Source organism: Antrostomus carolinensis, unplaced genomic scaffold (assembly GCF_000700745.2).
Source record: "Antrostomus carolinensis isolate BGI_N321 unplaced genomic scaffold, ASM70074v2 scaffold1145, whole genome shotgun sequence".
Classification (NCBI taxonomy): domain Eukaryota; kingdom Metazoa; phylum Chordata; class Aves; order Caprimulgiformes; family Caprimulgidae; genus Antrostomus; species Antrostomus carolinensis.
In genome coordinates this window covers 30,492-57,643 of record NW_010314007.1, presented here as the reverse complement: position 1 = coordinate 57,643, position 27,152 = coordinate 30,492, and the positions used below count along the sequence as shown (strand labels likewise).

The window sequence follows — 27,152 nt, the reverse complement described above, 5'->3', positions numbered from 1 at the left end:
CATACCAGTTTGTATTTTTCCATCCCAAACTAAGCATGCTGGTACGTATTCAGCAGAGGCCAGAGGATGCTACCTTTCAAAGAGACAAGATGCTGTCAGTAACTGTCTCATCAGCTTGCTTCCAAATCAGACAGCTCTTCCATGCCCTGCTCGGTTTTGCATTTCCCAGGAGTCAGAGGCTGTGCCTCTCTCAGAAGTCTGTACTCCCAACGTTACACCAGCCCTAGTGCACACTTCTCAGCATCTGCCTACACACCACTGCTGGCATCCATGCCATGGGTTGCTTACTCCTCACTAAAATATCCAAGGCTGGGCAACTCTAATTCTACCAACTACTGCATTACCGACTCCCAGGCTACTTTGCACTTGCTGACTGACTTCCATCAGTAGCTATGACACTATCTTGCAACTCCTAATCAAGCCTGAAATAACAGTGAAAAGTCAATAGGTTATTATCTCCGTGCTGTACACAAGTAAATTGAAGTAGACTGAACACAGATGTTAAGTTCAAGCAAATTCTATTGAATAGTTTTAATATAGACATCAGTACTTCCATGCAGTTAACTACACAACTTCTGTGCAGAAAGGAAACACCAAATAAAACCATTTTTAGCAGCCTGTGCTCTAATTGTATTCAATGCAGAAAGAGTGCTACATACTGTATGCACGTGATTACTAATCACCAGGACAGAGACAAATGACATACTGCTACATGAAATTGCATACCATTCTGTAGACAGAACTAAGGCTGCAAATATATTTAGAAAAAAATCCAAATGGTTGAGAACTGATTTGAAAACTGATTCCTTATAATCTATAGCAATCTTCTCCAATAAGATCAGGCCTAAGGATCTGACTGCTTTGGTATCTTGCCAGCTACAGAAACCAGAAGCTGTAATTATGCAATAACATGGCTACAGGTAATGTTTCAACAGCCATAACTCTGGTAGATTGTCGTAACACATAAGGACTGGTACCCCACGTACATTTTAATCCTTTCTAGTTTGACAGCATCTAATCACATTAACTATAGAGTAGCACATGGAATTTGAGTACCATTGAATTCCAGAGAAATTGTTAACATGCAATTTTGGAGGGTTTTCCAAACCTTTTCTAATGAATTAGTCCAAGTGCACCAAGCCCATCACATGCTACAGGAAGTAGAACACTTGCAAAAATAAAATTTGTGGCTATTAAAAAAAGCCTTGTGAGTCTCAGGGAGTCCCTACATAACACTGGAACATACTTTGCTCAGTGTTTGTTTTGCTTCCTCCAGCTCAGACCTCCTATGGTGAAAAGAAAAACAAAAGCTCGGCACTATCAAACTTCCTGAGCCAGAGAGCAAGCTTAAAATGTTCAGAAAAGGATGTTGTCATGAAAAAGCACAGAAAAAGAAACACATGAAGCAGAGTTACCTTCCGAGTGGAAGGTGACAAGGTAGCAGTAATGCTGCCCTTACTGGGGACAAACAACCAAAGAGGGCCAGTCTCTTTCAGTGGTTAGTAAGGTGACATGGGACAAGTCACTGCACTGAGTGTCACAGCTTCTCCTTCTATAAAACATGTTTAATAATACAGCTTTTGTGAAAACTCTTAAGGCACACTGCTGAGAAATGCTACATGGCAACACCATTTTTATTATCATGCAGGATAGAGCATCTCAGCAGAACAGCAAAGATTGGTCATGTTTCTTTCACTGAGGACAGCCAGAGGCAGTGTTCCTCTCAACTATTACGTTTTGTCCACATGCCTTAAAAAGCAAACAAAAAACCAACAAAACAGCCAACCACCACCAAAAAACCCATAGGTTCAAAGAGAGATTTCAGATGGATGCACTTCAGTGGCTGAAGAGGACTCAGTACTAGCATGTCTATACATTAATACTTTCTCAAAGCTATGACACCTACAAGTGATCCAAGTCTGGATTGGTACCAAAGTATCGTATCTTAAGGGTATTTGCATGAGAGCCAACAGTGAGTGAGGAGTTTTTCAGTTAGGTAGGACTCCACTGCAGGAAGCTTGAAGTCTAGTAAGGCTAAAAAATAGTGGAAGAAGAATGCAAGGTCTCGGTGCTATGAATGCACTCAATCCCTTAACAAAACTAACAGTAGCCTGTTAGCTAACAGGCTCCAAAGGAGGTAAAGGCCTGTGCCATTGACAGGTCACAAACTCATCTAGTTTCAGTCTGTTCTCTGAAAACCCAACAAAGGAGCAGAGCGACACAGTGAGCATCGATGCATGTGAGCTTGGAACACTGATCGTGCAATCAGCACATGAATAGTGGGTGGCTTTTCTAAGGTCATTTATCAAGGATCAAAAAAGTTGTGGGTACAAGGAGTCTCATGCATATCTTTTCCTTCATACATAATTCAACTATGAGCCAACCCCTTTATCCCATAAATATGGCAGCCTAGTTAAGCCTTCTTGGAGCTCTCTCTGGTAGGCAGCGTGGCTGCATGGCAGCCATCTCCCCTTGAGCTGTGATGGCTCTCAAGGTTGTTCCTCGAGGCAGAGAGATCTTTTACAGAATCACAGAATGTTAGGGATTGGCAGGGACTTCGAAAGATCATCTAGTCCAATCCACCTGCCAAAGCAGGAACCTAAATGAGATCACACAGGAAGGCATCCAGGCAGATCTTGAATGTCCCCAGAGAAGGAGACTCCACACCCTCGTGGGCAGCCTGTCCCAGGGCTCTGTCACCCTCACCGTAAAGAAGTTTCTTCTCAAGTTTAAGCAGAACCTCCTGTGTTCCAGCTTACACCCACTGCCCCTTGTCCTACCATTGGGCATCACTGAGATGGCAGATCTTTGGTAAGCGACCTATATAACACATAACCCTGTAGTATGGTAACTTTAATTTTGCTTTAATAACTTTTCATGCTGAACTGATGCTAATGAAACATTACATCAACTTTGCATATACGATCCTTAGACATAAACTGTTGACCAAGTCTGGGACTAAGTCTGGATCCAGCTGCACCTTGACTCCTCTCTGAGAAGTGTAGTAAGCAAAGGGTTTCATTCTGAACCTCATGACTCAACAAGGAGGGTCTCTGTTAACCTTTTGATTTCCACTCTCTGTGAATCATTCTAACTTGAGTATAACTCAATATTCCTTTGTATCTTTCTTCCATGTAGTAAATAGAGTGAACCTTGTCATTGAACTGTTAATTCATGCTTTTAGAAATTCATATTAAAATCACTTTTGCTAATACTTTTGACAGTAATTCTTTAAGGATCCTAAATCAGCATTTGTGACACTTGGGAAAACATAACCCTTTCAACCCATCAGACATTACAACTTACCTTGAGTTTTTTCACTTGACACATCCTTAAAAGAACAAAAGCAAACCCCTCTCTAATTTCATTTAGGGGGAAAACAAACAAACGATAAAAATAAAGACAGTATGATTCTCAGACCTTTTCTGTGTTCCAGATACAGCTGCTATTGTGTCTTCAACTTCAGCTGTCAAGAAACAGCTACTCCATCTTTTTTATTCCTCATTTTCACCAATGCTTAACTCCTTGTGCTTGTCCCTAATACAGCATTTTACTCCAATCCCACCATAGCCTCACCATGACTACTCATCATGCTTTTCTGCTCTCCCAGAGGAAGACTTCAGCTTCCATTTCACACCTCTGCCGACATGGTAAGCAAGATCATATGTTGGATCACCTGAACTAAAACTCATTCTACAAGAACAGGCTGGGAGTTGAGCAAGAAAATCAAAGTCAATGTACCAGGTCACAGGCCCTCAACAGAGGCTTTCAGCCACCTATCAAACACCTTTCCTGTTCAAGGCATGTATCCAGAACCAGGAGTAAAGAAATGCCTGGGACAAATCCTAGCCCTCCAAATTCAGTGTCTTGCACAAGACTTCCACAGGTAGTGGAGAACAGAGCTGATGAGCTCAAGCAGGCATCTCCCCTGCTGTCACATTTCCTAGACAGTTTTCTCAGCCGTGGTTGGAAAATCATCTTGGGGTTGTCCTTCAGCTGCCAGCATACTTGCTGCAATTACTCCCTTCTGCTGTGAAGCCTTTTGGGTGTCTCCAGGGAGCCCAGGAAGGCCCTGCCAGCTTTGTATTGCACAAATGTGTGGAACACACAAAAGAAGTTAGAGATTCAGTGCCCCGTAGTTCACCTTCCTTAAACTCCACCTGTGAATTGTACAGTCACAGAGCTTTTCCCTAACTTAAGGTGTATGCATTTTTCTTCAAGCCCCATGAGAAGAGAGAGAATGAAAGGGAGACAGGAGTAAAACAGTAGAAAGGTCACTGTAGGGCAACTCGAGCTTTTCAAATTTGAGCCTTTCAAGGAAAGAGTTGCTGATTTTCTCTTCCTGCAGAGTATCATAAGGCAGCAAGAAGGTCATTGTAGGGGAACACCGGCTGTTTAAAATTTGAGCCTTTGAAGAAAAGAATTAATGATTTTCTCCTACTGCCGAGTATTACACCTGCAGGTGTGGTGGGAAGGACAGGAGACAAGAGGCTGTCTTTTGAAAATAAGTGAAGAAAGGATCTGCCTTTTTTTTTTTTTTGGATGACAGGCTACATTTCCTCCTCTAAGAATGATTACATTAATTTAGTCTACGAAAACAACGCCAACCTGATTTCACGCCCTAGGCATGCCTGTTGCAAGTGGCTGCTGTTTCCTCCCTTCCCCTGAAAACTTTTAAAAACAATGGCCAATTTAATGAACAACAGAAGGGGAGAGGTCTCTGATGGCCATTATAACAGTCTGATCTAATTACTGACCCATAAAGAAGAATGTGAGATCATTCTCTGTCCAGCATCAGAGAAGAGAACCCAGAGAAGTCTATAGGAAAGGACTGGTTGCACTACTCCTGCAAGTGCTCCTGCACTTAGTTTAGGACAACCTGAGTTTCCACCTGTCTCATCTTCCAATTGCACTCCCTCTTGTTTTTAAATATCATTATTTTAAAGGTATCTAGTATGAAACTCCAGGGTGACAGTGTTTATGAATAGTCTGTAACATAGTGATAAAAACATCAGTTCCCAGTTATGTATATGTAAACATTATGCCTACTGATGATCTTTCATACTCCCTGAACTCTCCCTCCCCTATCTATAAGACTGAGTGTTTCTGTGACAGCCACAAAGATGACAAACACAGAATTACTGATGGGGCACCACAAAAATCACTTTATTTTCTTTTCACTGAATTACAGTCATAATATTTAGTGCTTCTTTCTCTCCATCCCAGGATGTACAGGCACAATAACTTTTGTTTAAAACTGCTGTATGATTAAGTGCATCTTCAGTTGGTTTAAGTGAACTCCAGTCTCCTGTTTTGGAGTGCCTCTAGTAAATGCTTGCTTTCTTTGCTCCTATTGCTCATGTGCCCATGATGTGCAAGAGCTGCAATCCAGCTGAGTTACTAAACTGCCCCTGAACACTGCCAGAACCTCAGACTGTAAAGAACCACACATACAAATAAATAAATAACCACAAGAGAGCAGAGGCAGGACAATCTGCCCCGCATGAGCGGAGAACTTCAGAGAAAATAACCTCTCCTTTACAAGGTGTACAGCCAGCTTTCATTAAATAAAGAAAAATAAAATCATAGAATGGTTTGGGTTAGAAAGGACCTTTAAAGGAGCTAGTCCAACCCTCCTGCAGTCAGCAGGGACATCTTCAGTTAGATCAGGTTGCTCAGAGCCCTGTCCAACCTGACCTTGAATGATTCCAAGGATGGGGCTTCTAGCACCTCTCTGGGCAACTTGTTCCAGTGTTTCACCACCCTCACTGTAAAAATTTCTTCCTTTCATCTAGTGTAAGTCTTCCCTCTTTTAGTTTAAAACCATTATCTCTTATCTTACCACTACAGGCCTTGCTAAAAAGTCTGTCTCCATTTATCTTACAGGCCCTTTTCAAGTATTGAAAGGCTGCAATAAGGTCTCCACAGAGCCTTCTCTTTTCCAGGCTGAACAACCTCAACTCTCTCAGCCTGTCCTCACAGGAGAGCTGTTCCATCCCCCCTTTGTGGCCGTCCTCTCAACCTGCCCAACAGGTCCATGTCTTTCTTGTACTGAAGACTGCAGAACTGGACACAGTACTTGCAGGTGTGGACTCACCAGAACAGAGAGGCAAAATCTCAATGCCCTCATGCCCCAGTTTGTATTGATACTGGGGACTGCCCCAGCCCAGGTGTAGAATCTTGCGCTTGGCCTTGTTGAACCTCACGAAGTTCACACTGGCCCACTTTTTGAGGTTGTCCAGGGCCCTCTGGATGGCACCCTGTCCCTCAGGCGTGTCAACTGCATCACTCAGCCTAGTGTCATCAAATAGCAGCAGCAAATGCCAATACAGGTAGAGTACAGCTTTCCTTTCCAAGATCACTAGCTTTTATTCAATAAGAATGGAAAGTAATTTAGCACTGGAAGAGAGTAATTCTGCCTCTGTCTTGATCGTGATACAAGGGGTTCTAATACAGTAGCAGAAATATCTTGGCCATTATAGTTTCTACTGTGAGCCATGCAATAGTGTTGTATTAAGAATATATTTCCTTGAGATGAAAAAAAGAGTCTAAGTCAGGAGTTTATTTTTGACTGTCACTTTTAAAACATGCTAAGCAAGTGTGAACTAATATGAGAAAGATTCCCCTCACTGTAGATGTTCTTTTGGAATAATTCATTAGCTAAATAGTTTTCAACCAGTACAGTCAAAGATTAAGTCCTAACTGGAGACTCTTGCCTTATTTAAATGTATCCTACTAACTTTTTTTCTATTATAATCCCCACTGCTATGTTGTGTCAATCACTGTTCTAAAAAACCCTCAGTAAATCCACTTGAATTTTTTTTTAATTTTTTTTTATTTTTTTTTGAGAAAAAGCTCTGAATCATAATGTCAGTGGCAATCTGTCATTAGCATAAATAAGACCCTTTTGAATAAGCAACTCAAGCTTCAGGGCTGGAAGAAACATTCTTCTGTTACTTTTTCCTGTTTTCTCTCAATTTTAAGATAAAGAGGAGATAAAAGTTATTGCGCATTGCGGGGTGAGGAGCTGAAGAGCTCTAAAACTGTGCCACCAGCTTATGGGCTTTTTGTTGGGATTTATTTTTTCACCCTTTTTCTTGATAAAGCCAACATTATGACCCAGAGAATACAGAACTTTCCAAGATTTTCAAATAGTCAGCTAAAGTTTTTTTAAATAATCCAAATGCCCCCAAAAGCAAGGAAACAAACAAGCCCTTTCCCCACTCCGCTCTCCATTTGGCCAAAAAGAAAATAGGTAGTTTCCTGGGACTCTGCCAGAACATTTAGGATCAAACTTATTACTGATGCTCACCACATACTCATCAGACTAAATAATTTATGGCATCCGTTCTGTTCAGGAAAAAGGAGACATTGCTTTAACATCTATTAGTAATCTGTCACTGTTATTTACATGGGGAAAAGTGTTAATAAAGGCTGGCATTTTTCCCTGATTCATTTCAGGTGCAACAGCAGACCCTGCTCATAACTGGCTGGTACACTGCCTGGAACGGGCTGTCTCCTCTCCGTAGCTGTGTTGTGGATACCTTCCAGCAGCACAGAGATGCTAAACCTGTTCTAGGCTTTTTCCTTCCTTCCCTCCTTCTGGAAACATGATTATCCTTCACAGCATAATCACCTCCTTCCAAACACCTTTTTATTTATGTGTTGTAGGTTTTATCCTCTCTACTGCTTGTAGACACTGCCTCTTTATGAAAGCTGGGTATCTGAAGATGAAGCCCAAGTAAAATTCAAGCTAAGTTATTCTTTGTAATACAAGCCAAAGGGGTACCAGTGGAGCTGACTTATCATATACACTTACAAAGCTAGAGTTTGTAATAACATGAAAGGTTATCCTGTTGGCAGGCAGTAATGACAGAGAAGCAATGGCCAAACTCCAGCTCTTGAGCTCTTCTGTGTTTGCTTACACACAATTCAAACAAAGGTCCTCAGCCAAGGCTTGCCTGCCTGGTCAGCAGTGGATCAGTATGCATTGGCACACAGACAGCTGGGCAATCGAATCTTCTCAAGCCTCCAGCCAAAATGAGCCATGAGAGGCTGGTGCCACCAGCTCAGCCTGGACAACTGCCACAATTGGGCAATCATCACTGGAAAGCCACTGCTCTCTCTCAACTATGCAATATGCTCAGGTTTCCCTTCCCCACTTGTTGCCTTGTCTAAAGAAACACGCTTCACGACTCAACAGGAGACTCTGATAAAAGGTATAGAGTTGGGGAGGCCGACCACCCACACACTACCACTGGTTTGTTGTTTCAGCCTCCAGCAGTCATGCAGGAGACCTGCGTTGACCCATTCCTCTCACCAACCAGAAATCTGAAAGACAAGAAATGATGCACAATAGAAACCATCCTAACCAAAGTCTCCCCCTCCAGAAATGAGAAATCAAGTTTGTATTTGTGATCTAGTGAAGATAAATACTTCCCACAGTGCTTGATCTAATCTCAGCTGAACTGAAACTACCTCAACGGGGCTTCATGTAGCAGAGTCAGGAACAGTCAGAGACATGCCTGTAAAATCTCTTCTTCAGCCTCAGCTGGGTAGTCCTGATAAATGTTCTGGGAACAGCAAAAACAAATATTGCAATGCAACAAAAAAACCCCATAGGGTATCCTAGTCTGATGAAGAATTGTATTAGGCTCTTTGGACCAACTCCTGGCTGATTAAAACATTCAGCATTCATCACATAACAGTGCAGTAATTCAATAGTATTATTTAGCTGTATTTTCATTTGCATAAATAAAGCCAGGGGAAACACCTTCTCTGTGCTATAAATTGTTGCTCTTCAAGGTTTTTGAGAGTAGTGCTTTCTTTTACTTGGGAGCTGCTTAATAAACTACATCCATCATTATTTAGCCCTCTCTGGTGTGTAGTGCTCTAGTCCTCCTGCTGGATCCCAAGGAGACAAATCATAGTGAATTACTAAACCCTGAATTTACTTTTGATTAAAAAAACCTGAAGGGAAGGAGAGGCAACACATACGCATGGGCGAACTGCTTCAAAGGCAATAGAAACTTTGGAAGATGCAACCGTGCATTCTCCCACCTCTTTTTTTCTTTTTTAGATTCTAAACGGACTAAAATCAGCTTCACATATGCTAGGGAGAAGCTTTCATTCACTAGAAAGACATACCATGCACCAGCCAGTCAAATAACCATTCTTGCTGGTTTCAAGGTTAGCATGAGACTGAGTTAACCCTTTTTCACAGACATTTTTGTGCAGGAGAAAATTAAACACGAAGAAAAACATTTAGTTTCCTAAATTGTGAAGGTAAGGAACATAATATTCCAACTAAAAATGCTGTCTTGCACCATGAAAGGGAAATTATCCTCTAAATCCATTGACGGTACTACTTTAACACTCAGCTGGCAAAATCATATCGAGCCACAAACTCAAATGGCCATTCAAGTTCTATAATAACTACTTACTTCAAGATTCAATCCTACTCTTATTCTCCCACAAAATACCCCTGTAAATAAATAACACATTTCACAGAAACAGGTGTAATAGAATTGTCATAAAATGGAATACTGTATTTGTTCATTCTACACAAACACATACAAATTGGGAGTAAGCTTCTATTAATTCTTTTGAACAACACAAACTAACATACATAATGAATCTGTCAAAGGTAATAAAATCGGAGAAAGCAACATTTCAAGCATTTTATGGGTTCCTTCTGGATAAAAAACTTGAAGAAAAACCAATTTTAAAAATAAAGTTGTGAATGAAGTAGGAGACAAGAGGCAAATTACCTTGACAAGGAAAAAGGAAGGGCAGAGGAAAGGTGTAACTTTATAACACAACACACACATCAGACCCAGTGGTGTAGCCACGGGTAACAGAAAAAGCCAAACAAATAAATAATACAATTTGCTCTTTAACTGACTGCAGCAGGACCTCTGAGCAACTCATTTCTGTGTTTTGGCTTCCTTATCAAGGCAAGACCAAGGCTTCCTTCTAGTCAGTTCAAAAGAAACCAAAACAAAAAAATCAAACCAAAAGCAATCTTCAACCAAATGCAGGAAAGAAAGTCTTTCTAATTTCTTCTTCAAGTTGGATGAAAGGAAATAGAAGAAATAGCTTTCCTATATAAGTGTCATCCCAATTTAAAAATACATGCTCTTTAGAAACTTGAACCTCTAAAGTCCTGAGAGTCCAGATCTAATCCTGCCAAAACTTAAAGCACAAGCTCTGGCCCAGTTCACAGGTGAATACACAGCAGTGCTGTATCTATTCCCTTTGCTGGACTGGGATGCCCAGCAAACCATCACTTCAGTTTGCAGTCACAAAGGACACTGGCACCAATTGTTAGTCTGAAGATGCTGAGAAAGTGGCTGATATTTCTGCTGTCACTGGAGACAGGCGATTCCTTTACAGGTAAGAGATGTGGTAGTCAACTAAGGACAGCTAATTGCCAACCCCCCATGCCCCTCAACTTACATGGCTGGGCCTTTATATGAACTATTTAAAGGTTAAAAGTCAAGCACATGCTTAACTGTTTTGCTGATAGCCACCCAGGTGACTACAATTACAGTTCCTATCTTTGTACAGACAGGCTGGACCACAACAGATTTTTAAGGAAAATCAGGTCCTCTGCCCTATTACTTATTCCCTTTTAAACTGCTCAGCATTGTCTTCAGTACACACTTCTCTGGATGTGCCATGTACATGCATTTGTGGGTATCTATATGAAATGTTGCAGAACACAAAAAAAAAAATCAATCACATCTTTCTCTAAAAGCCCACAACTCCACACCAGCTCCATGTTTGACTGGCCAAAGCAAAATTTCACTAGCTGCCAGCACAACAGAGTGTCTTGCAAATTAGTCAGCTGTGACAATCTGTTTTTCTTTTTACACTGGGGTGGGTGTGTGTGTGGAAAAAACTATACACACACAAAAAAAATCAAAATAGGCCAAATTTGTCTTACTCTGCATTTATTTGGTCACTGATTTGTCTTATTTTTCTCACTCTGTGTTTATTTTTATATGTATATATGTATGTGTATGTATGTGCAAATGTAAATCACTAAGACAAATTGAGACAAAGGTGACCCAGGAGTTGAGATATAAAGCTTGGATTCAACTCCAGTTTCTGCCACAGGCAACTTCTGAGACCCTTGGGAAGTCACTCAAACTCAGATGCTTCCTAATTTTCCATTAATTTCATTTAATCTGAGACACTGTCTCTTTGTGGGATATTCACTTAACCTTCAGGTACTTGCCTAAATTAGGAGATCAGGCTCCTCCTGCAGCCAGTCATGGAACAAGGCTACACAGCAGACTGATCCAGAAAACAAACTCCATACACTCAGAACACACTGGAAAACCTTCTTTCTCTATTGAGAATAGAAGGACTGCAGGAAAGCTGACTTTAACCAAGGCAGCTAAAGTCTTTGTCCACAGTGTGCACGTGTGTCAGCCTCCTGTGCACTTTAGTTTCAGTCCATAAAAGAAGAGTGATGACACTTCACTATCTCACAACAGTCTCAGGAAAACAAGCACAGGAAAGGCTGGGAGACATCAAGGTACTGTGGTGATACAATCATACAGGAGATAGACAATGACCCAAAAAGAACAGGTTTGAACTCAAGAGGGGTTTGTGATGGGGAGCTATGAAGCTTACGTAGCAGACTTGAACCGCTTTGGATGTACTGTGTGGGAGGAACCAGCCCATCTAACAGTTTTACTCTGTGTTCTTGGCAGGCCTCAGGTGCTCAAGACACTGATACCTCTAACTTTAATTTCACCTTGAAGAGTTGCAGGAATGTATTTTAAATGCATTATATTTACCCTTATACACTATATCCATATAGACACAAACAGCGTTAACTATTTCAAGGTCCCCACAGAGAGCTGTTAGCAGAGACAGAACATGGGTCTGCATACTATTTAAGCCACATGCACCATCTGCTCCAACATTTTAATGTAATTTGCCAGACAAGAGCTGAGCAGGAAAAAAACCTGCTAGATGGAAGATATTAAATTTCCCCTTCCCCAAAACACTCCCTGCTGCTTGATATATGAACCTAGCTCACCCATAACTAAAATTGAATTTAAGAACATATTCATAAATTTAAAAAAAAAAAAAAAAAAAGTCCTGTGTCTGCAAGGTAACACTGACATAATTTTTCTGTTAACTACTAATCTGCTGCTGATGGAGAACTCTCCAAACTAATAATCCTTTTGCTAAAAACAAAAAGGAGTGAACAGGTTAAGAACTTTGTTACTTCTCCTCAGAAAGCAATTTTGATCATCTTCCATAAATGAGTAGAGAAAGATTTATTGACTACAGCATTGAAGCCCAAGTTCTACATGTTAAGACTTTTATTTGGCTGAAGGTGGCAGACCTAGGCCAAGTACTATTTCAATTTTGGAAAAAAGTCTTGCAACTAATTTGTAAAAGGGGTTCCACATGGGAAACATTTACACTTTATGCATCAGGTTACACAGAGTACACTCATGACAAATAAGTTTCCACCTTGTAAAACAAAAGCAATGGCTTGCAGAAGTTGTGACAAATGCCCTTAGACAATCACAGAATGTCAGGGATTGGAAGGGACCTCAAAAGATCATCTAGTCCAACCCCCCTGCCAAAGCAGGAACCTAAATGAGATCACACAGGAAGGCATCCAGGCGGGTCTTGAATGTCTCCAGAGAAGGAGACTCCACACTCTCCCTGGGCAGCCTGTTCCAGTGCTCTGTCACCCTCACCGTAAAGAAGTTTCTTCTCAAGTTTAAGTGGAACCTCCTGTGTTCCAGCTCACACCCACTGCCCCTTGTCCTACCATTGGGCATCACTGAAAAGAGCCTGGCTCCATCCTCATGACATTTGCCCTTAACATATTTGTAAACATTAATTAGGTCTCCCTCCCCAAAAACACAATCCCAGAAGAGCAAGAGCCCAGCTTTCCAGCCAACCCTCATATATACACTGAACATGATGTTATATGATATGGAATATCCCAGTGGCCAATTTGGATCCGTTACTCTTGCTATGCTCCTTTCCAGCTTGCACAAGTCCTTCTAGCTAGTCCCACAGTAGCAAAATGAGAAGTTGAAGTCCTTTATTTCTCAGCAACAACTAAAAACATCAGTATATTATCAACATCCTTCTCATTTCAAATCCCATACTAAATCCAAAACACAGCACTCTTCTAGCTACTAAGAAGAAAATTAGCTCTATCCCAGCCAAAACCAGCACAACCACCTTCACTGTAAAATAGTTCTTCCTGCCATCTAGTCTGAATTTACCCTTTTTTAGAACAAAAGGTAACAGTTGTAAACTATCACAACAGGCACTACTAAAAAGTCTGTCCCCATCTTTCTTATAAGCCCTTTTTAAGTACTGAAAGGCTGCAATAAGGTCTCCCCAGAGCCTTCTTCTCCAGGCTGAATGTCCTGGTTTTGCTAGGATAGAGTTAATTTTCTTTCTTTTTAGTAATTAGAAGAGTAGTATTTTACTTTCAGTGTTTCAGTTCAGACATATCACAAGAAGAACGTTGATAAAGTACCAATGTTTTTAGTTACTGCTTGTAGCTCAAGGCCACCGTGTTTGTCTACTTCACAGCTGCATTAGGACTGGGAGGGGGGAAGCGCAGTGAGGAGCAAAACCCAAAACTGGTTGTGCCAATGAAATATTCCATATCATATCACGTCATGCCAGTATATTAACCAGGGTTGACTGGAAGACGGTAGGCACTTCTCTCGTGGATCGCTCAGGCTCACTCTCCTGGGGTTTCGGTTTGGGACCGTCTTGGCTCCGGGATCGTTAGCTGGCACAGGCTGGGGATTGGTCAGTGGACGGTGAGCACTGTGTATCACTCCATTGTTTTGAAATGATTGGGGTTTATAGTCTCTTGGTTTGGGGGTAAACTTTAGTCCAATTTTCTCGCTTCCATCCCCAGATAACATATTCTGCAACACTGAGCACTGAGAACATTACCATTGATTTCAATCAGCAAAGGCTCACACCCTAACTGCTTCCAATTTCACAGGTACTAAGCAACACTATGTGATCGCCGCCTCTGAGTAAGCAACGTCCTGTATTCAAAGGTTTGAATCATATAACTCCATACAGACCTGGGAACTTCAGCACCTACCACTGAACACCAGCTTTGCAAATCTTGAATAACAGACTTTTGAAGCACAGAAATGAATATCTTACGTGCTGTTAATTGATATTAGTTCTACTGAACCATAAAATTTCCTTGTATACTCATTATGGACCTAAAACTGAGATTACTTGCTACTGTACTGCACAGCTTCTATATTTTTCCCAGCATTAACCAGAATAAAAATAACTTTTCTATATATCAGAATTCATATATAACATTCCTATTAAAGTTATGTATTTGGGTACAGTTTAAGATTAAAAAAGCATGCATAAAATAAGTTAGATATTATACTTATTGTATATTGATTATAACAGTCATCTTCTAGTTCTCATTCTAACAAATAACTGCTCTAGTTTAGCACCATCAGCCTTAGGGGAACATCTAACATCACTCCTTACAAATCAGTGCATCTTTGCAGTGCATTTTTTTCAACAATTATACAAAAACAGTCATAGTGTATATGTTTTTCTTTTTAAAATAGCAACTATTACTTTTAGAAAATAGTAAATAACAACATATTCTTATTTTTGTTAGTAGTAGGAGACTTCCTGAATGGAAACAACTCCAAAAAAATACCCACTGGCTTTAAAGGAAATGGTACTTATAGACTTTATGAAATTTTATTTGCTCATTCACACACCAGACAACAGAAATGTTGCTTGCTGTTAACAAAGAAAATCTGAATGGTTCAGAAGACTGGATCATCCACACTACCCAGTGAATGACTAAGAATGAGACTGGCTGTCCCTCCCTGGGCAAATCCTGAGCTGGTTTAACATTTTCATAATGAGAAGTTTCAAGAGTGAGATAAAGTACTATGGAAGTCCACACATGGTAAAGTTGCAACAAGAAGTGCTGTTTGTTCTGTTGCCTCTCATATCTGGGTTCTTTTATCACACCTGTGCTGTGCAGATCTCCCAGAAACTGGAAATCTAGTTTGTTAAGAGACTCTTCACAGACTTCCAAAGAAAAAAAACAGCAAAGTAAGAAAACAAGTGAGGAAGAGTACTATCAACACATTTGAACATATTTGACATTTTTTTCCCCCTATAAGCAGCGCATTTCTATTTATATGTACTAAATATCTGTATCATGTTCTATCTAAAAGCAGTTGAAATCAAAGAAAGGCTCCTTCCAAAACGTTAGAAGACATCAGAAAAATTCAATAGAATATTGTCTTTCGTTAAATAACAACAAATTTATTGCTGATTGCATGGAGCATTAAAGCTGCAATAGAATTCTTCACTCAAGACTAAAATAATCTTAATACCATCTGTCAATACCATCAAAATTTTCTGCATGAGGAGGTTCGCCTGCAAGGCACCGGTCTTTTGTATTCAACCAGTAACACACAAAACAAAAGCACTTGAGGATTTTGCAGGTAAAAGCTCTCTCCCTTTCCCTTAAGAAAATATTACCTTATGGAAGGAAAAAAGCAATGCTTGCCAGCAAAAAATACATTTAAGAAATATATATTTTAATAGTCAATATCAAGCAAAAATATCCATAAAACAAAAATCCCAAACTGCAAGATACTAGAAGTGTTATAGACCACATATAAACAAATTTACAATTTCTGCAGACTTATCAGTTTCTTCCCCAGTTTTTAATCAGCAAGCTGTGCAGTACACCATGAAGAGATCTTTCTCCATTTGCCTGGTGACCTGGCATACAAAGAGTGAAATATTTCTTCAGCACCAGGTTAGCCAGCCAAAAAATGAGCAACATTTCTCTTTTTCATTTTCGGTCCTAGTGAGCTGTTTTCTGATAGAGCAGTTAGAGGGATTTAGACAGGAATGGGAAGTTTGCAGTGCCTATTCTATACATCTGACAAAGAAGAGAGAGCAGCTAGGTTTAAGCACCAGTGTTTATCCCCTTATCCGAGGGCACAGGTCTGTGGTGTGATTCAGTGCTCTGGGGTTAGATGCTTTCATGGAATCCTAGAATGGTTTGGGTTGGAAGGATCTCTAAGGTCATTTAGTTCAACCCCCCTGCAGTGAGCTGGGACATCATTCACGTTGGGCAATGGGATATTAATCTGTAGTTAAGGAATTTCACTACCAGTGAACAAATGGTGGGGTTCCAAAAAACAAAACCAAAACAACACCACACAAACTAAAACAACCCCCGGAACTACAACATAGTGTTTTTCTGAGTAGTTCACCTCAATTTCTTTTGCCTGGAAACCTCCACAGACTGAAAATAACACTGCCTCCTATAAAGATGAACCAGTAGTATTTGGAACAAGAGGCACAAGGACAGAGTTACTGGGAAGTCACAGGCCTTCCTACCAAGTCTGAGGAAGTTCCTATTCCTTGCTGATCTGCACTGGTTTAAAATTGAAGGCTTTAAAAATGAAACTTTAGTGTTTCAAAGAAATTTAGGGGCATGTGATCAGAGTAATAAGTAATATCCATTGATTGTGGATACTGAAGGCATTAAGGATATTTTAAGGTAAAAAAAGAAACTATTAAAAAAAAACTATTGCTGTTCAGATGTGGGGTGGCTTTGGAAAGCACTTGAGTTCTGCTAGCAAAAAATGATGAAGGAGCTAGGAAAGAATCCTTCTCTGCAAAGAATCTACTTTCTGGACTTGTGGATTTTTCAGTTTTGGGCAAAAGCTGCCATAACACATTTAAAAAAAAATCTATGGGTTAGTAATAGTAAACTTGGCTTCACCTTCATCACATAAACAGATGCAAGTTAGCATGCCAGAAACATACTGGCGTTTTAAATTGTTGCAAAAGAGGATTAAAGAAGAAAATACTCAAGAGCAGCAGTAGGCAGAGAAGACCTTGTCCTCATTGTTACTTTAAACCAAATAAGCTAATTGTTAGACAACATAATTATTAGCCACACTTTTTCCTCACTTGTGGTAATCAGATTCTAATGTTTCAAAAAAATCACACTGAGATGCATTAGACACAGCTTTTGCAGCCAAGTGTTTCTGCAGAGCTACTGAAGGTAGCAGGGAAACAAAACTGTGGCTACATAAAGTGCAATTATCTTGAAGTGAAAAATGACTGGCACCTCCACAACTGAGTTTTCACCCTCTAAAAATATCTTGCTAATAAAGTGAAAGAATCTTTTTTGTTTGTTTTGATAATACAAGTCTAAGTCATTCAAAAGCTACGACTGAGTTACTAAATTCACGAGTTATTGCAAGATTAGAATTACAGTGAATAGTTAGGAGAGTTTTGGTGCAGGAGGGATTTAATTCTGAACGCCATAATTCAGAAAGGTGAAAAAGAGCTGAGGCAGAATAAATTGAAAACTTTGACCAGTGTAGAAACCATTCACATACACACAAACACAGACAGCAATTGTTTTGAGGACACAGTTTAGCTCTTCTCACACACATGAAAGGCATCTAAAATTAAGATCTAAGCAACATAAAATCTTTTCAAGAAGAAAGCCTAGCCGTTGGTGTGTTACATCTGATGGAAATAATATTACACAGTAGCCTTTCACTTCTGAGGTTGATCAGAAGCTGTATTGTATTTACCATACCACGAACATAATAACTTCAGAAAGAATGTTAGCATAAACCATTAACCCATTGGGAAGAAACTCTGGAAGAGGACACCTTTTTAAAAGGAAAATGATCATGTTAAAATACATTCAAACTTTGAGGAAAACAAGCTGTGCCAAGTAACGGGGCCGTTTGTAGTACTTGGACTTTAACAGAAGGAATTTCGAGCACAGGAAAATACAACAATAGTGTAGGAAACCAACTGCAAAAGAAGTCATCTGAAAGCATATTTGCAAGAATTAAATGGATCATATTGCAAAAGGCTCCCATGGTTAATAGAGAGTACTGGAAGATACCGAATGACAGAGGTCTGAGCACATGCAGCCTGCCCTGTGCTTACAAAGAATTGCCTATTTGCAGCTAATGAAAAAGCAAGCATGTAAAATTCTCTATATAAAAATACTCAGAAAAAACCTACAAATTTCTCCTCTACTTCTTTTGTACTTATGTGTACATTTTAGAAAGCAAAATCTGATATTGCTCTGTAATAATTTAAATTAAAATAAACGATGTTACTCTTAATGCAGTTTACAACCTCAAATTATCAGCCCAAGGAGAAAAGAAACAAAACATAAGCAAAATGCAACCTACCATTTACCCAGTGACCAAACAGCAATATGAAAAATATCGCATTCCTCTTTCTACACTTTAGAGATACAGGAGCACTCTGATATTCCAAATATGAGAGGATGCTATTTGCTTATGATACTTTTTAATTATAACTATGAATGCACTTGACAGCTCTTAGAAGAGAAAATAAACTGCACACCCTAATTTGTCAGTTTCTCTTTTAAAGCTGACATCTGTCCCCCTCTTTACTGCACGAAATAAAAAGCAAGCGTTCTGTGTGCAGGCTCCAGCTCGCTCCATTGCTACCCTCGAACCTCAGCACACAAGGGCTGCATTCCACCAGAGGACTATTTGTGGCGGCTGCCAGGAACAGAGATGTCTGCGGTCACCAGGGGAGAAGGTGACTGTGAAGCTGATTGTCCTGGAAGTGTTTCCTAATAGAGATGTCAATGAAGTAAAGGAGTTTCAGTACCTGAGTTAACTAGCTGTTGCTCCATGACCCCGCAGCCCAGGACCTCCATCCATTCTCCTTGGAAGTTGATCTCCATCTCAAAGGAAGGGTGAGTAAACGGGAAGTAGCAGTCTACCCATCTGACTTGCAGTCCTGTAGCAGTGTTTTAAAAAATAAATAAATATGAAGGGTGTATGCTTAAAAGGCCATCCCTCCAACCATCTGTAAAACTTGCCCTTCAAACTAATGACACCAATTACAGCAATCCAGAGAAAACAAATAGAAAACAAACTAATTTACAACACTTGTGCAAGGCAATAAATCTTAAAACTTGTGGGAAAAAAATGACCATGTCTTTTCTAATATGAAAAACACTTTGTGCAATTCAGGTATCCTTTGAAACCAAATCAATCATTTGTCAAACTCTAGCAACCACCTGGCATCAAGCAAAAATGAGCCAATATCATGAGAAAGTCAGTAATTTTGTTACTCTTTGCGCCAGAAAATGACTAACTGCTCCTCGCAGGAAAAGCTGTGTCTTTAATTTTTACTTAGTCTTTTATGGATCAGGTAGGCAAGTAATATTTTTTTTCATCAGAACCTATTTAAAATACAAAGCTGTTCTTTCTGTATGTGTTTAAATATAAAAGGTAAAAATATTCATACACACAAATATAAATACATATACACGGAGTTGTACATTATTAAGGTATGTTATGTACCAACACACACAGAGTACTCTGAACCCAGGAGACAAGAGTTTACTTTGGATGTGAAGTGTAAGAGAAAGGTGCCACTGGGTAACTCCCCCTCCTCCCCAGCTCAGCACCTCTGCAGGTACCACTGGGAATGCAGGAAACCCCTGGCATCTCAGAGCAGCGGAGCCAGAAGAAGGCAAGGTGTACAGTGCTGACAAAAGCAAGGGTGTTGTCAAGGTCCTCATTATATTTGATGAGTTTTAGTTCTTGTAATCATTTCCACAAGCTTTGTTTCACTAAAGAATTTTTTCTAACCATTAGGTGTGTATTGGGTCTGGCTGGGCTGGAGTTTATTTTCCCTGCGGCAGCCCTCAGAGTGCTGTGTTTTGTATTGGTGGCTCGAGGGGTGTTGATAACACCCCAGTGTTTTGGTTACTGCTGAGCAGTGCTAGCACAGCACCAAGGCTGTCTCTCCAACATTTCCCCCAGTAGGCTGGAGGTGGGGAAGGTCTTGGGAGGGGACACAGCCAGGACAGCTGACCCAAACGGACCAAAGGGATATTCCATACCATATGACGTATGCTCAGAAATAAAAGCAAGGGAAAAGGAGTGGGAGGGGAGGGCATTCGTTACTTCCGTTTGTCCTCCAGGAACCGCAACGCGTATGCAAAACCCTGCTTCCCGGGAAGTGGACAAACATCGCCTGCTGATGGGAAGTAGAGAATAAATATTTTGTTCTTTTGCTTCTGCGCGCGCAGCTTTGCTTTGCTTCTATTAAACTGCCTTTGTCTCAACCCACGAGTTTTTTTTTTCTCTTGTGTTCCATCTTATCTTCTCCCCTGCCCAATTGAGGAGGGGGAGTGATAGAGCGGGCTTTGGTGGGCATCTGGCCTCTAGCCAGGGTCAACCCACCACAAGGTGTCAGGAAAAAAGAAGTCTCAAATGTGGACTGTAAAAACGTCGAAAGAGAATTGAACTGTGAATTTTGTGAGCTGATGCCTTAACCCCAAGCCCATCTTTCCCTCCAGTCAAGACAAATGTTAGTCAGCATTCAGATCATTAACAACCAGGCAGGTTGAAAAATTATTATTTTGAAAATAAGGGGCACAGCAAAGGTCATTTGGGTGATGGTAAACTTTAGCATCCCTGGTTTGATTTTCAGGCTTTTTTTGGTTTTGTTTCATAAAAGGAACTTAAAATAGAAAATGTCATTATTTATACTGAGTTTTTTAATTTAAAACATTTTCTGTAGTATTTGATTAGTTCTGAAACATTAAATGTGGCTACAGAAACTGAAACAATAAGTTACAAAAAAGGTACATATATAGCCAAAACATAAAACATTTAAGAGTTACAGGGAACTTTTCTTGATACTATGAACTTTCAAATAGAGAGGCAGATTTCAAAACACACACTCTGGTACATCTAGATTTTCTTTTCTCTTAAAAAAATCAACCTCAGAAAATTATATAAATGAAAAAAAGTATTTTTGATAATTTTACACACAGAACTCAGAAAAATAGAAGTATTTGAAGTCATACCATTCATAACTGTACTGTGACTTAAAGCAATCACTTTATTGCTGTTTTTTCTGCATAATAAAAAATTACATAGACGAAAAAAGTCATGCATATATAACAGTATGGTGTGAGGAAAACATTTTTTCAGTTTCTGAGTCTTGGTACAAATGCATTTTTATTTCTAGGGCTGTACAACTCTGCATTCACAGCAGAGCCATGCACATATAAAATATCTTCATTTAGTTTGCAAAATTTGCAAGTGCAGCAAGAATGACATTGAATATTCAAATAGTTTTGTATTCAGTAAAAACATTCGGATATTGGTTTCTTTTTAATCCTCTGTTTACTTCAAAATGAAGCTCCAGGAAAAAAAAAATGGATTTCTCTGCTTTTTGTTCTTAATTAAAATAAATTTTAAAAGGTAAAAAAATAATTGAAAGCTTTTTTAAATTTTGAATTCTAATGCATATTAGTACTTAAGAGGCATTTGTTTTAAATGCAAATAAACAAACAAAAACCTGAATAAAACAAAACAAATTCACAACAAAGAAACAACTCTCGTCTTCATTCTGTTCTCTAAATTAATAGTTAATCTCATATACCACAATAATTTTATTCATACAGAAGCCAGGACAATCGGGAATAGCTCTGTAGTTTATATTCAAGTGTTCCTTCAGACTTTTGGCTCTGGAAGACTTTACTGAAAAGCAGAGGGTGCTCAGTCTTCAGCAAGATTAAGCCTTCTAACTGCGTTTTTATAGACTGTCACAGAATAAATGGGTATATTTATTATTTAGATACAAAAATATTGTCTTGGTGCTCAATGTATTCCCAAGGAATAAAGGGCATTGCTCACACTCAGCAAATTAAACCACTAAAGACTTAAAAGGATTATGAAGATTAGGCTTTCTGTAGTACTATATAATTTAGTTGATTAGGCCTAATTTATTTCTTCACATACAGCCTACGAAATGCTGGCAAAAATTATCTTTTCTAGAAATTTTAGGGGGGCAAGAGATGTGTATCTGTCTTAAAACAGAGGCACTTAAAAAAGCACAATGCTGAACCTAACCAAAGAGTGATCACTAGATACAAACTCAGTAATTTTCCTAGTTCAAAGAGATTATTTACATCAGCAGAGGACACCTGCTTGTTTCACAGCCTTGGTGCTCATGGGAGTCCTTCCAGTGGGTACATGTCCATAGCTAACTTACATGTCACCTTTACAGCAAGTAAGGAAAAAGTGAATAGTTGGTGTTATTTCTGAGTATTGAATCCAGATAAGGAATTGGTCATAGCCTGCACTAAAGAAGAAAAAAAAAAAGATGTTTATCAGTTAAGCTAAACAAGTATCTGTCAGTGCTAGCCTAATTGGGTCTCATAATGAGAGAGGCTTGACCAACAGTACTCAAAAGAAAGAAATAAAAAAACAATACATGAAAGCAGCCTATTGCTAAGCTACAGCACAGAAGCAACAAAGCCAGAGACCCAGATGGTCTTCACTGACCAGAAATTCTCTTTGTTGTTGAGAGGATTATTTTTAGAGAATGAGTCTATGTGAGAAAAAGGACAGGGGGGCAGAGGGAGTGCTGAGGAGCACAGAAGGTATCAAGCCACGGCCACTCAAGAAGTATGTTGATTTTTAAGTACTCTGAACCTCATTGCTTCAGCTAATTCATCTCACTTGCAGCAGACAAGAGCTGGCTGCCTATAACCCTATGTTAGCTCACATTATTATTAGCCAGATCATTATGTCCTCAATAAATGTTTGGGGTTTGTTTTTTTTTTTTTAATCTCCTCACACTCACAGATCTCCATACACTCAAAGGAGATAACAGAACAAGAGTTAAGAAGGAAGAGCAGAACAACATGTTTGATCTAAAAGACATCCGGTGGCTGTTCAGTGAGAACCAGCAGCAGCAGAACCATCAGTCAAAGCATGATGGCATTACTCACTCTCCTGCCTTCTCTACCCAGCTCCTAGGAACTGGGTAGATAAATATGGGACAGCAGTGAATTTGGGGTCATTTAGCATAAAGCAACAAATGACAGAACCAGCACACAGTCACTCTTTTCTATTTGCTATAGTAAGGTTACTTATGAATCTCTTGGGGTCCAGAAAGCTTCTGTCAAACTACAGAAGGGTTAGAGAAAGAACTGGAGCTGGGCAAGACTGACTGACTAACTTTATGATGAAACCCAAGACAACTAACCTTAGAAAGCCTCATTACAAGGTAACTACGATGAGAACAGACTTCCTACACTGAGAGATCTCCACATGGAGATGGAGGTGTAAGTTAAATTAGTGGGTTTTAAGTGTGTACTATATCATAGAGGAAAACTAAGAAAGGTGATCTCTAGGCTTAATAGTTGAAATAGCTTCCTGATAGCAAAAATCTCATGAAAGAAACTGAAAGAGCATCACTTGTAGAATGCAAAATCAGACACGGCATATCACCAGAAAGCATCACAAAAAGAACTATCTTACACTATCAAGGGTCAATTGCATGCTCCAGATCTTCCCCCCCCCGCCCCCGCCTCCATTATCCATCATTCCTTTGCCTACTGGCAAAGCCACGAAGAAATGAAAAGACACCTTGGGAATAAACGTTCATGCAGATTTTTATGAAGTCTTTGACCTTCCTCATGACAACCTAGTGACCTTTAAGCAACTTTTGTTATATTGACTATTGGCATGTGCAATCAACACTAAGGTATCCAGATAGTGTGGGATGAGTCAGGTCATGCAAAACTGTCTCATTAAATATTATGTAAACTAATCTAGTGCAATACATATCTCAAATATAACAAAAAAAGTCAGTGGTTTAACTTCCCTGCAGGGATCCACAATCTACCATCACCCTGAGCTAGTAAATTAACAGAGAAGCACTGCAGAAGCACAGCTATCCAAGTCCAGGACTTCAGGCCTAAGTTAGTTTACTATGTAAAACCATACTGCATATCTGTGCATTCATGGTAGACTTCACCTGCAATCCAGTCTGCCTATGAATAACAGTTGACTGTATAACAACGCAACATTTCAGCAGCTTACTGCAGCTATGATCATGGGGCAATGGGCAAAACCTGGAACACCAGAAGTTCCACACAAACTTAAGGAAAAACTTCTTTACTGTGAGGGTGATGGAGCACTAGGACAGGCTGCCCAGAGAGGTTGTGGAGTCTCCATCTCTGGAGATGTTCAAAACCTGCCTGGACACTTTCTTGTGCAACCTGGTGTAGAGGACCTCAGGGGGGTTGGACTGGATGATCTCCTGAGGTCCCTTCCAACCCCTATAATTTTGTGATTCTGTGATCATGCTGTCATGGTAGAAAAGATGTGCAACTTTACTGCAATATTCTGCTGACAGCACAGGCCGTAAAGAACAACTGATGTGAACTACAAAAGGAATGAAATTTTTGCTTTTATCAGAACATGGGGCTTGATAGAATATCCACACAAAGGAAAAATACAGAATTTTTCCAAAAGCAATAAATGTAGTAAAATACGTCTTAAATTTTAAGTTAAAATCCATAGAAGCTGAGTCAAAAAAAGTAATCAAAAGTATAAAGTCAAAAGACAAATATTTAATGATGTGTGCCCCAGGTTACTTGCACTGCATCAATCTCATGTCTAGTGCCTAGCACGAAGTTTGCTTCTTTGAATATTACCTTCCTGTTTGTACTCACAGCTTAGAAGATCAAGAAGGAGAGAGCTTAATACTTCCATTGTAGGAGGGGAGAGATAATTAAATTTAAATCACTAACTATACCTTGGTTTTGTATTTCAGGAAAAATATTGGAGGCATAGAAACAGAAAATCCCTGCAGTAAGAAGGCAGCATCTACTTTTATCTGTAGGTTTACAATCATTAAGAATATATTTTTTAATGTCTTTCTAGCTACTGTGTGGACTGTAGAAGAACTAGTAATAGCCAACATACTGAAGCTTAAAGTGCAGTATCTGTCAACAGTTATAGAAGGATATCACTGCAGTCTCAAATATCACTAATAACTCCTAGAAACTGCTCACTTTAAACAACACCCTTAGCATCCGAGGTTGATCTAAAAATACCACTCTTACTATTACTCACTTTGATCCTAATTTTGTATGTTTCAAAATGCCACTGTTAAATAAAACACAACCACAAGAAAATCTGAACTCAGAAACTTAAAATTTTGTCCAGGTAGAACAGAACAAAATCCACTGTTGGAACTACTGCCCTAAATGCAGTGGGCATCTTAAAATAACTTTGAAAGTAGCCAGGATACCCCATACATTCTAATGCTATCCAGTATTTCCCCAACAGAAAAATGAATCAGCTCAGAAGAGCAGCCTTCTTGCCAGGAAATAGCATTAATGTAGCAATTTTGACTCAGGTAATTTATAAATTCAGCTCCTGAAACTGAAGGGAGGTATTTCCAAGGAGAGGATATTTCACACACATACACAGACATTCATTACCCTTCCTCATTCCACTCTAAGTACCAAAAGGCAATTATTTTTCAGCTTGGCGCTAACTTAGCAAGTACCATCCCCCCTCAGCTACAAGGTTTAATTTATTTGTGCAAGAGAAATGCTCAAGACATTTTGTGCATGCATGCAGCAAAGCAGCACAGGCAGGTACATACCCTCTCCCTTCTCCTGTCAACCTCCCTGCTGCCAGTGTGAGATGCGACTGTTGCCCCGCACCCTCCCCAGCAGCACCCATGCTCTCATGCACCCCCAGATACAATGCCACAGCCATGCTCTGTCCCTATGGGGACATGGGAGGCCCATGAGGATGAAGCAGAGGGTGTCTTGCACAGCTTTGTGCTGGAGCTGCCTCTCCTCACAGAGCCCACACCAACAGGTACACTGTGTTTATTCTAACACATGGCTTCTGCCAGACGAGTGCCTGTAGTCGGGTCCAGCACGTGTCCCTATCTGTATTCATGCCCACTCCATTACCCTGACATGCTGGAGACCAAAACATTTTTACAAAAACCTGATGATTCACAGTGCTGTGTGCACCAATATTTAGGAAAACCAAGAGAGGAGTGTGTATGGCCTCTTGGGCTGTGCTCAATAATTAAGGTGTGGATATAACAGTACTAAAGAACAGTAACATACAAGTACAGGTTACAGCTGACTGGCCAATCAATTGCCAGTTACTCTGACATTAAAGGACACTGACTAAACTTAAGACAAAAATGTAATAGTAAAGAATATGAATGGAGACTCCTGAAATTACTGTAACTCTCATTAGAAAAAAAAACCCACCTGGCTGTTTCAGTATACCAGCTGTCAGCACCACCCCGAAGCCTCCTGTTTTTATTATGCAGCAAAATGTTTCTCAAAAGTCCATATGCCTACAGCCATCAGCAGTCCAGGAAAAAAGGTGCAAGAACCTACCATTACCAAAGATGTGAGTCATGAGCTTTGTCAGCACTTGCTTCAGGTTGAACTCCACCAGCCTCACTGCCTCCATGGTGTGACACTCTTGCTTGTGCGCAGTGCGATGACCTTGCTCAAACAACTGTAAGCCTTCACCATCTTTAATGTTGGAGAACAACTAGAACACAACCACAAAAACATCAGTGTTTTGCATCAGTGACTTTCTAAACAAAAACAGAGAATGAAGTTTTATTACGTGGGAATCTTACCTGCTAAGTCTGCACCATGAAAAACAAGTGTAAAGACTGATTTTATACAAATTCTGTTCACTAAACAGAGATAAATCATCACAAGAACAGAAATATTCAAATAATAAGTTTTATTTCTGCACCATATCTTCAAATAATATGATCAGATACAGGAAAATATTAATTTAATTTAATATTAAAAGGAAACATCTTTTTTTTTCTGATTCTGTTACTCTGAAAGTTATCATGCAGAACAAAGTACACCGTACAATATATGTAAATTATATCCCCAAAACTACAATACACAATGGCATTTATCACAGCTTTGATTTTTTTCAGTAATTGAATTATGTAAAAGAAATAACAAAAAAACCCAACACTTAAAAAGCTGTAATCAAATGAACTTTAAAAAACAAACCAAAACACAACACAAACCAAAAAAACGTGGCAGTTTAATGAGACCTTAAGCTGTTTATATTTGATTCATCTTGGGTACAGTTTATTCATTTAAGGACACATTTTTCCCCACAGACAGCACCCTTCTGTGTAAAGGAATCTTGTCTATGGGGCATTTAAGGATTTATGGTCTTGGTCTGCAGTTTCCAGATAAATTAAGCAGCAGCACA

At 39.6% G+C, this 27,152-nt stretch overlaps 1 protein-coding gene across 1 annotated transcript in view; it reads right to left on the bottom strand.

The window, feature by feature from the left end:
• Positions 1 to 18,708: 18,708 nt before the first annotated feature.
• Positions 18,709 to 27,152, bottom strand: part of FARS2 (phenylalanyl-tRNA synthetase 2, mitochondrial) — a gene marked incomplete at its 3' end in the record, with an annotated part of 19,635 nt that continues 11,191 nt past the window's right edge. Inside the window, exons 2-3 of the mRNA XM_010167465.1 lie at positions 26,297 to 26,456; positions 18,709 to 18,840 (exon numbers count right to left, since the gene is read on the bottom strand). Coding sequence (XP_010165767.1) covers positions 18,709 to 18,840; positions 26,297 to 26,456 — 292 coding nt within the window. The remainder of the gene's footprint in view (positions 18,841 to 26,296; positions 26,457 to 27,152) is intronic.